Here is a 10,667-nt window from a genome sequence, read left to right as displayed (position 1 = left end):
TACTTAATTTGTGTTAAGTGTGGCCACTACAGGCAGTGTTGGCCACACTTCAAGTGAAATATTGTTTAGAAATGAAAAACGGATGATGTGTTTGAAAAGGTCAGGTGTAATGACGTTTAATGTGAAATAGTTTGAATTAAGGAACGTGCCTATATGCAACAAGTAGATTGCTTAATGCATACAAAGTTTTTGGCTCTTAATATATATATATATATATAAAAAATAGGGTTCAGTCAGTGTGTGCACCGTAATGAACTGCTCTAAAATAAACAATGAATCACACATATCATTTAAAATTGAGGACCAACCCTTTATTCACAATAATTGGCTTACATTTATATATAATTTAATTATTCATTGAATAAAATACAATAAAGAGATGTGAGCTTATTCTAGGCCCACAACACTATGAGTCTTTACTGATCACCTCCATAATAAGAGGAGAGATGTCATCAGGCTGAATGTCCTGGATCTGCAGAACCTGTTTGCTGTACTCCTCGGTCATAGTTCTCATCTCTGTCAAACAGGCCAGCACTTTAGGGAAGAGTAAACTGCACACACGTTATGAGCAGGTCAGTGTAATGAATGTGCTGAGCTTGTGTGTAAAGGCTTGTGACACTCACTGCTTCTCCGGGCCGCTTCTTTTACTGTCAATGTAGGTTTTTAATGCCAGTGCGAGGCTTTCTTGTTGTTGGTCAATCAAGTCGCGTTGCTGAACTCCTGGTCGATCTAAAACATTAGAAGTTTACATGATTGACTAACCAAGCTATACATTTACAGTGAGTATGAGAAAATTACTACTGTATGTTTAAACTACTAAATAACCCCAGCAGATTAAGGGATTTAAGTAACAGTTTTAACTGCTTGGTGTGAGAATTACCTGGAGAAAACAGGGAGATGCCTTGTGCGATCACATATTCCTCCTCCTGTAGGCCCAGATTTCGAAGGGTTTGGTGAAACTTTACCACTGTATCGACCAAGACTGACTGGAAACCCGCTACAGGGCAAAAGAGGCCACAACTCAATCTGTTAAAAAGGTAGCTTTGCAGACAGTCAAACATGTGTCCGTTGTTAGTTTGTTTAGTATGTCAAGAGAGTCACAAGATGACAGTGAAGATAAAGATAACCTTCATTCAATGTTGCATTTTGTACAGCTTAATTCAAATCTGGTTTCCCCACATTCGGCTCCTGCTCCCGAGTCCCAAGTTCTATGCTTTGGTGAAAAAAAAACAAATTAGTAGTTATTTACTTAAAGCTCTATGTGATTCAAGGTATTCTTTATTTCTGGCTGCATTACCAGTGACCTAACTAATAGTCTCGGACCTGACAGCTCAAATGAATCTCCTAAATATAAAAAAAAAATGTTAAAAGGTCTATTTCACATGTTATCCTTCCATGTAAATCATTTTATATGAGAATGTGTGTTTTGGAGAATAATCATGTGTGGTGCATATCTAATCTATTGTTATGCAAGTCTCACCTCGTACAACATCATCTTTGTAGTAGGAAATGGGGCCACAGTCCCACATACATGTTCTGGCATTAAACACCATGTTGAAGCGCAGTTGCATAATTTCAAACGTCGCACCCTTCAGCAGTGTTATCTGGTCCTCCATGTTCAAAGATCTATAAGAAAAACTTCCTTTAATACTACAATTATGGCAAAACAAGAGGATTAATGTGAGCAGTTTACCTGAAAACCTGTAGACTTTTGGAGAATCGAATGATGTCGTGGATCATGTATGTGGCAAGGTCCGAAAAGTGTGGCAGTGACGTGAAAAATTTGATTTTCTCGTCAGATTCTTTGCTTTGCTCCTTGTCATGGTACAGGTAGAGACTGGGGGAGGAGGAGGAGGATGAAGAAGAAGATAAAGAGGGTAAAAGGAAGTCGTAGGACATTTCCTCAGCAGCAGCAGCACTGAAGCCTGTGATGTACAGCGGGTCATTCATATACTGGTCCAAGTCACTGGTTGGAGCAATTGTTCTGTCCATTGGCTATAAGAAATGGATAAGGATGTAAGGAAACGTTCACAGAGACAATGTCAGTCTATAGTGTGAATCAGTTACTTGCCCTGAATCCTGTAAAACGTGAAAAATCTAGATCAAATGTTTTGCGGTGTGCCATTAGCAGCTCCTCAATCATTTTCTCTTGTTGAACTGAGAGCTGGGACGACACAGCTCGCATTTTACGTTTCTTGATTTTAATTCTTCTCTCCAGCACTTTCTCCTCGGACATGACCACTGTAGAAACACACAACATCTGAGTGCACTTTGAGTCAATACAACCATCTTAAGTATTACAACAACATATTTCTTTACTGAAATGTAACTTACTTTCTTTGCGCATCCCGATGGCCTGGCACTTTTGGAATCGACATGCTTGACATGATCTGCGGTTGTTCTTGGTTATTATACATTTTTTCAGAAATGGACACTGATGGGGAGTTGATCGCTTTATGGCACGCCTGCAAGAAGTTTTACACATTCAAATTATTACTTGGTAGAAAATCTGGTATAATAACCGTACTAAGCAAGTAAGCCAAGACCCCACAATCATGACACCAGCAAAGGGCTTTATAATAAACATCTCACAACAAGTGACATGAATGAGAAACGGAATGAGCTCATTTAGGAAAGAAATCACTTCTTAATGTCCCAATGTGAATGTTTTTTCAATTTGTTTGTATTGAAAAATGTAGAAAAACACGTGAGCGTGCTTGCATCTCCACAAACCTGACTCTTACTTGGCCTGGAGGAGCCTCCTCCTGTTTGTTTAACAGACATTTTTGTTTCTTTGACTATAGTATTCAACAGTCTGGCGTTACGTCTATGGAATTATGCAGATGACCTGGATGATGGATTGGAGTTTTCCCAAAACTGCACAGGCTGCACTTCTTATTTGAATGAAATCCCAAGATATCATGAGATAAAACATTCCAAAAAGATTGGAAAACTGCTTATTGTGCAGCCACAAGAGCAGCCAACCAAATGGAGGAATTTTCAATTTTGGTCCTGTGATCATTTAAAAACCTTCATTCTGTAGACACGTCTAAAGTGAATAGAATAGAAATGTGATTTGACCCTAAAACCTGGTTCTAACTCAAAGCATGCCCTCACCTGAAGAAGCCCTTGCAGCCTTCACACGTCAGTGCGTTGAAGTGATAGCCTTTGGCCTGGTCCCCACACACTCCACAGCACTTGGACTCTTCATCCTCTGACTCCTCATCATCTTCAATGGTAAATGCTTGGCAGAAAGGTTGTATTTGTGTGTTGATATTATTCATCTCAACCTGGTAAGGGCAAAGAACACTGAAATCACCGGTAGCCAAAAGCCTAAACTGTTAAATTACACAATCAAGGGTTATTATTCATAATAAACAGTGAATGTGCCACTGTGGAAGTCTATATTATGTTCTATTCATTTCACACAGGCAAAATGTTCACTACATGAAACTCTGCTCAGGTGGGCCAGGAAGCCACTGTGATGTACAAAAAGTGGTAGTTTTTTTGTCAGAAATCAGTTCTGAAACTGGCCTCAGTAGCTTTAAGTGTTGACATTTTGGAGAGTCAGGCAGGAGTGTTGTATTCAGCGTCTTTTTACTGGTCAAAGGCTGAAACACTTGGTGGAAGCAAAAGGGTCTGACTTTGCCACATCAATAAAATATGCAGGATTTTTTCTATCCCAAAGGCTAAAGACATTTAGATATATTTTTAAAAATTGAGTAATCTCACTAACAAACGCCTAAAATGTAGAACTTCCACTAAAGGTTCTAGAAAAACCTTGGTCATACAAGGAAGTAGTGAGAGTAAATTAAATACACATTTTGACAATTAAACTTTTTCATAAATTAGTGTATGCCCAGGTGTGTGTACTCCTGTAATCATAATGATGACCAAAATATATAGTAATATTCCTAACATCAGCAGACTGTACATTTCTTTTGTGGGTAATAATTATTTGACAGAAATTGTATTTTATGGAGCCATAGACAAAACTATCATTGTTTTCTTTCTTGTTCAGGTTTTAGGGGAGCTTGCTGAACTAAAAATTGAACCTTTCTTTTCTTCACTGAAATACAAATGTATATGAGAAACTGTGATATCTAAAGGTAGGATGTCCACCTCAAAAATGGTCACTGATATAATTAAGAAGAATCTTGAAATAAAGTTTAAGGCTCTGTGATTACTACAGTAGCAGCAGTAAGTCCAAGGTCATTAAAGTGCACTCACTAAAGCAAGCTGAACCTACAGATGAACTTTGGACTGTTTTCCCCAGCCTGCTCTTTAGGGCCATAGGTCAGTCGAATGTGAATAAATGATTGTACTTACGAAGCTATTGGTCCAGATGTGAAGACAGCTGAAGGACTTTGTGGTCAGACGTGTTGCTGAAGTGTCAATAACGAGATGACAGACTGTCCTCAAAGTCAAGGGTTCCTGTTGGACGACTTTAGGATTTTGGAGACGCGCAGGACCAAAGTCTGGAGCTGCAGCGGAGAGTGGGCGGGGACACATGTCAGGTGCCGCCCCCAGACCGCTCACGTGCGCTATCACCGGAAGTATCATCAGTCGTCTTTTACAGCACTCTGTCCAGTACGGCATTGTGTAAGCTTTATGACAGTTATCTAGTTGGAAAGAACACGAAATTAAACCAGCAAACAAACCCAATATGTGTCTCTTTTTTTCAAGTTTTCATATGCTGTGGCTGGAATGAATGGCCGTGACTGCAGAACCGCGGGTCAAATAGCCCAGCCGTCTCGGGAGCCGCGGCACGGCCATATGGCTAGCCCTGACCCTAACCCTAACCTTAACTGTAACCCTAACCCCGACCCTAACCCCAAGACCTAACCCTAACCCGGCGCGGTCAAATAGCCCAGCAGTTTCAGGCGCGGCACAAAATGACATGGCAGTTTCGCGGCTCTGTAGACACTTCCGGAATGGAACGGTATTATGTGTAGAGCTCACTTGAAGAAGCAGTATTTTTTTCTTTTGTTTTATCTGATTGAATCTATTATGGTCTAGAATGTGATGCTGTCATACCCCCAGATGAGGAGAGATATTCTGTCCTATTCGTGGGTTTCAGCAACATTTTGAGGACATCAACCCTCTCAAAATATATAGCCTAATGTTTATTTTAAATTGTTAATCACAATGGTACAATCTATGGGTTTCATCATTCTGAAACCTATAGCTTGTACTTGAAATTGTACTTGAAATATTCAAAAGATAAATTCACAAATGTTGAACCTGATCGTTTTTATTAGTGACTAGACCCATACCCAATAACAATAGTCATCTTTAGCTGCCCCCATCTATTATCAGCTTATAGAATGTGGTGATATCATTGATAAAGCGCTACAAACAGTCCTTGACCTCACCACCCTACACAAATGCAGATCTATGCTTTTAAAACTTCTGCCATGGACTCCAGAAATGTATACGTTTGGAGCATACTAAGAAAACCATTACCTCACCAACAATCAAGGACCCGACTGACATTGTGATAGGCATTCATGAAATGGAAAAAAAATGACATTCAGACTCTATTTAAACATGGTCAACAGACTTGGGACAAAATGGGACTTAAATGTTGTCATCTGAAACCCTCCAATTAGATAGATTACACAGAGGTTGTGACATGGGAAGCTTCAGAATCAACCATTAGTCATAGTCCTATTCACCACATATTCTACACTGAAAATGAATGAATAAATGAATGAATATCACACGTGCTGGAGGAAAAGGATTTGTCTCATTACGCTTCTAGGAAAAGTCTTTACATCTCATGACAGAAACTAGTTATGTTATATTTGACTTCATCTTACAAGGCTGATCTAATGTAGAGGAAAAATAATCACAACTAAAGAACACTGACATTTAACCACAATTTCACACACTGATCAAAAATAAACTATCACATACAATATATTACTAATTAGACATGAATAATTGACATGCACTTTAATTGTTTGTGTCTGTATGAGGCAGCTCTGGCTCTTTCGCCCTCTCGTCGCAGGGGTCCTGAGTGAGAGCGTTAGAGGGGCTTTGAGTAGAGCCAGATGAGGACGAAACTCTCTCAAAAGCTTCTTGGATGATGCTTCGAGCTGCTTGCAAGTGTCTCTCTTGTCTTTGTTGAACTGAGTGAGCAAAAACAAAACAAAAATTCACGTAAAATGTGTGAGAACAACAGAGAATATGCTTTTTTATTTGAGCCTGAAAAAAAAAAAGCTTTTGTAGCTACTATAGGAAATTCTAATTTGATTGAAAAATATCTAAGCTGAACATTTTAAATAATATTACTAATTTGAATCATTGGACCTGATCCATATCTTGTAGATTGATGCTGTGGCACATGAGAAATAATATATTTTCAAATTAAGCTCTTGTGAATTTGTCTTGGTTTTGCACATCACTTACCTTTTTGCCTGACGATGGTCTTTGCCACCTCTGGGATGAGGAAGCTGTACACCAACTCATAGACAATGGCTTCAGACTGAAGGCTGCTCAGACACACAAGAACATTCTGCTTTTTAGCAACGCCTGTCACCTTCTGAATGAAACAGCACATGCTGTCATCACGGACCTTTCCTCCATGGCGCATGCTACTTCATTGACCTCTTTGGCCAATTGGTGGATCTCCTTTCTTGCCTGCTCATCTGCTACTTTCTCTGTGGTTTCCAGAATGATGTCCTCCAAGTACAAATCAACACTCTCCTGGTTTATCTGGACCACCTACAACAGTTTCAAGAGCTGTGTTCACACGTGTCCTGGTTTGGTCAAGGGGTGATCCTGGTTTAGTCGTAATGTGGACTTAGTTTTATGCCTCTTCTAGTCCTGGTTTAGTCATGGTCTTGTCCAGGTTTAATCCAAATTTTGAGGTGTTGTGTTTGCAAGCGTGAACGCAGTCAAAGTGAAATAAATAAAACAAACAACAAAGACTATTGACACCCACTTGTCTGAAAATGTCATCTTCTTCTTTTCTTCTGCGTTCTTCGACCTGTCTCCGCCCACTCTCCTCTGCCTCACGCACACGACGGTCTCGCTCAGCGAGGAGAGTGAAGGCATGGATCCTGCGCTCCTCCTGCAGCCTGATCAGCTCTTTGGATAAAGTGTCAAACATGTATTCAAGCTCTGTATCCACAGCTCTGCCCTGCAACGCCTCCACCTGTTCAGTCTAGAGAAACATGTGTAAGGGTTTTTATAGAATCCTGTAAAATGTGGGAGGTAGATTTACCCTGCAACTCTGTAGATCTCTCTCCCGTTTAAGGTTCAATATTCGATCCTTTTGGGCTTTCTGTAGTGCTTGTTCGTCACTCTGAAGAGCATGAACTGTCCTCAGTTCTCTGATGAGGTCCAGGTGGTTTTCTTTACCTTTAATAAGCTGAATCAAAGCACATACCATGAGTAAACATAACAAACACGCAGCGCCAAATGAAAATGTCTGGATATGACAAAACCTCATATTGAATGGCTCTTCCCCTCAGTAGCTTCTGCAAGTTGATGACAGCAATCTCTCTCTCTTCTTCCCCCTTAATGAAGGTAACAAATGTATTTAGAATGTCTATAACCATGTCAGTAGCAGTTTGGCATGAACTAACTTTTGGTGGTTCCACTACTTCAGGGGTGACGGGTGGAGGAGAGGGCTTCTCAATGTTGACAAGGCATTGCAAAGGATTCTCTGACCTGTCACCTCTCTGTAGAGCCTAAACACATGCTATTAGGTGTTTGATATGCCATAGAAGAAATGTCCATTCATATCATCTTAGTGACATACCCTGTACTGCTCATACAGCTGAATTGCTCTCTGACTAGAGTTTTTGCTCCTGGAGGATTGGTGAGTATTTTTCACTGATGATTTCAATGAGGAAACAGAGAGCCCAGTTTCCAGCTCTGTCAAGCATTAGATATAAAACATTATTATCTCACCATTGTAACACACATTCATTTCTAGCTACTATAATAATTTGTATCCTGACCTTCAGTGTCAAAGTTGTAGTTCTTAGCCATGTCTGCATTAAGTTTTCTTCTTACAGCTGGGTGTGTGTGAGAGTAAAGATCAGAATAATCCTTGAAGTTGTAAAAATGTGTTAATTTTTTCATTGCGACACTATGGCGGGAGTCCAGTTTTCGAATTGCTGTTTTTGAAAAACAAAAAGTAATACCATGCTTTATTGTCTCTTGATGTGAATCACATATTAAACTTGTCTCTTACCCCGGTAATAGTCATTGCTGATCTTGTTGATTTTAGACCCCTTCTCCTTCTGTAGTTTATGATTAATCTGCTTCAGTCTGTCATGTGTATAATTCTGCTGAATCTCGTCTCTTTTTCTCAAGAGGTCTGTCAGCACAGCAAGACGGGCCTCCTTTAGTCTGAAAACCGCCCCGGTGCAAAAGAGAAAAAAGACAGAAACAGGAAAAGTTTGTATTTATAAAAGGGAAATATAGTCAATAACTTGTGTTACACAACTCAAGCTGAACTGTGTGTTGTTTTATTATTGTATGCTGCCTCCTAGTGTTCAAATTGTAGACTACACTGAAAGGAGGTTGCACATAGTCACTTAAGACTTCTGGAATATTCATTAGCATCTATTTTTTTGACCAAAGACTGTAGTTGAAAAAAGTGATACCCACTTGTGGATTTCTCCCTCTCTAAAAGCCCATTCCTTGGCCTCCATCTCCTCCATCATGCGTCTCCTCTTGTCCAGCTGAAGGAGGTCATCCAGTGGAGGAAGGGTAGCCTCCCATGCTCGTTTGGCTCGAGCACGCTCTATCATTTCTACCTCTGCCAAGCCCGCAGGTAGTCCATGACCTGAGGGTGTTCAAATATCAAGAGACCACTTATTTTCAAAGGACAGCATAAAGCAGTTTTACACATCTATGTGTTGGTAAATTAATTATTCTGATCGTTACACAAGACTAGATTGAATGTTCAACTTTCAATGAAAATATAAAAATACATTATAATATCATACCCCATGTCAGAGATGCTAGAGTCAAGAGTTCAGAGGGCGTTGTCACAGGTTGGATGCTATATTCTGGACTGTATGGGTCAGTTTGTGTCTCACTCTCTCTGTAGTCAGTCTGGACTGCCACAGTAACATGCGTGGGCTTCTGTATTGGGATTTGATCCACAGTGGACACAAACTCTTCTCTATTCACACATATAGTAATGTTTAAACAGGGATAAAACAAGAAATTGAAATATTATCAAAACTTACTTTGGCAAAGCAAAGATAACATCTGGGGGCAACTGCTGTCCGAATGGAATCAAAGGGCTAAATAAGTATAATAAAAAGTTAGATTTAGTGTTAACAGAATATGTTGAGTATCATATGATTGAAACATAAGCAAAAAGCCCAAGACCCACCGTGTGAAATACTTCCAATGATCTGATCCTGTCACGTGACCTTCCTCTTTCTGCAGCCATGATGAGGCACTTCTACCAACACTGCAATGCAAGTCATATTGATTGTTGCTATGACAGTCCAAAACACATCAAAGAAGACCAATACCGAACACAATTACCTGGCCAGTTGATGCAGTGCCTCTTTGTACTGCTCATTGTGACCTCTCCATCGCCGGTCAATAGTGGCTGGCACAGGGTCTGTAGGGTCCAGGTGAAATCTGAATCTCGGATAGTGAGGAAGACTACTGAACATAGATCCATACTCTGGGATTTTCAGCTGCGTGAAGAAAAAAACACACACAAATGACTAGACTGACATGCATATAGCCCATTACAACACAAACAGTTCATTACTAGTTAGCTCATTTATGTATTTAGTTTTTGTATTACATTTTTGTAAAGCTTATCAACTGGTCAGTCTCAATTCAGCTGGTAAAGATAACCTGGTTAGGGTTACATCTTACACAAAAACAGTTTAAAAAGATCCAACCTAGAAAATAAAAGCATTTACCACTCGGTCCTGGGACGTGTAGGCCTTGAAGCTGGACTTGATATGGTCTACTTCTGATGAGACTGTGTAAACTGGGTCTGTATGGGAAGAAAAATGAAAGAGTTGACCAGGTTTTGTCACTAAGCAGCAAGAAAGTGGCTAACTTAGCAGGTTGGCTCGCCTCTTACCGTACAGGTAGTCATAAGTACGCTCCCGGCTCACACATTTTCTTGTAACATCTTTAAGGGGGATTGTGCGAGTGTTTGACACACTCATCTTGACAAATATAACGTTAGCTTTATTCTTTAAAAAAGAAAAAGAAAAGCAAGCCTAGAGCTCCAGAGTATTTAGGCGCGTAACCATGGTAATAGGCGGCATGTGCGTTGAACTTCCGGTATGGATGAAAGCTTATCTACTATGCATAGAAGATAAGAAATATTAGGAGGAATATTAAGGCAAATATTATTAAATATTTGTATTTTGTTTACCCCTATTTAAAACTTTACTACATGACATCTTCATGGAACATTCAGAATACTTAGTAATAAACAGCCATAACCACTAGGTGGCGGTTAAGCAGGGACAGGAGTAGCCTGAGCCACACATTTGGGTTATGCTATGCTCTGCCGAGTATAAAATATTATTATTAGCTTGTTATCTGTGTTGTAAAAATATATATGTTTCATCATTATACAACACCACAAAACCACGCATCTGCATGCTCACGTCATTCTGCACTTGACTTCAAACTTTTTAGACATGTAGGGTTTTGTT

General features: G+C 39.8%; 2 protein-coding genes across 2 annotated transcripts; both read right to left on the bottom strand.

Annotated features, from left to right (window-relative positions):
- Window positions 1–389: 389 nt before the first annotated feature.
- On the bottom strand, window positions 390–4,465 carry nr1i2 (nuclear receptor subfamily 1, group I, member 2). Its single transcript, XM_072444513.1, has 9 exons — window positions 4,330–4,465; window positions 3,118–3,290; window positions 2,335–2,465; window positions 2,072–2,241; window positions 1,694–1,995; window positions 1,481–1,626; window positions 881–997; window positions 624–729; window positions 390–551 (listed from the first exon to the last, which is right to left on the bottom strand). Exons 2-9 carry the CDS (start codon window positions 3,282–3,284, stop codon window positions 407–409), a joined length of 1,284 nt encoding a protein of 427 aa, XP_072300614.1. The 5' UTR covers window positions 3,285–3,290; window positions 4,330–4,465; the 3' UTR covers window positions 390–406.
- Window positions 4,466–5,932: 1,467 nt separating this feature from the next.
- On the bottom strand, window positions 5,933–10,268 carry cfap91 (cilia and flagella associated protein 91). Its single transcript, XM_072444512.1, has 17 exons — window positions 10,082–10,268; window positions 9,915–9,991; window positions 9,523–9,680; window positions 9,365–9,445; window positions 9,216–9,272; window positions 8,970–9,148; window positions 8,629–8,806; window positions 8,210–8,367; window positions 7,974–8,132; window positions 7,772–7,887; window positions 7,596–7,700; window positions 7,455–7,526; window positions 7,232–7,378; window positions 6,950–7,171; window positions 6,581–6,729; window positions 6,415–6,497; window positions 5,933–6,134 (listed from the first exon to the last, which is right to left on the bottom strand). Exons 1-17 carry the CDS (start codon window positions 10,167–10,169, stop codon window positions 5,959–5,961), a joined length of 2,205 nt encoding a protein of 734 aa, XP_072300613.1. The 5' UTR covers window positions 10,170–10,268; the 3' UTR covers window positions 5,933–5,958.
- Between the last annotated feature and the right edge of the window lie 399 nt (window positions 10,269–10,667).

Source organism: Eucyclogobius newberryi, unplaced genomic scaffold (assembly GCF_026437365.1).
Source record: "Eucyclogobius newberryi isolate DKJ021-1_F unplaced genomic scaffold, fEucNew1.0.hap1 SCAF_14, whole genome shotgun sequence".
Lineage (NCBI taxonomy): Eukaryota > Metazoa > Chordata > Actinopteri > Gobiiformes > Gobiidae > Eucyclogobius > Eucyclogobius newberryi.
The sequence above is the reverse complement of the archived record's forward strand: the minus strand, read 5'-3'. Positions and strand labels throughout refer to the sequence as shown.

Coding starts and splice junctions, on each gene's coding strand:
- nr1i2 (XM_072444513.1), bottom strand. CDS start 3,284: ATGAATAATATCAACACACAAATACAACCTTTCTGCCAAGCATTTACC. Junction 1,627..1,693: donor AAAAGTCTACAGGTTTTCAG/GTAAACTGCTCA, acceptor TTTTTCTTATAG/ATCTTTGAACATGGAGGACC. Junction 730..880: donor CATCTCCCTGTTTTCTCCAG/GTAATTCTCACA, acceptor CTAATGTTTTAG/ATCGACCAGGAGTTCAGCAA.
- cfap91 (XM_072444512.1), bottom strand. CDS start 10,169: ATGAGTGTGTCAAACACTCGCACAATCCCCCTTAAAGATGTTACAAGA. Junction 9,992..10,081: donor TACTTATGACTACCTGTACG/GTAAGAGGCGAG, acceptor CTTCCCATACAG/ACCCAGTTTACACAGTCTCA. Junction 7,701..7,771: donor AGCTGTATGAGCAGTACAGG/GTATGTCACTAA, acceptor GCATGTGTTTAG/GCTCTACAGAGAGGTGACAG.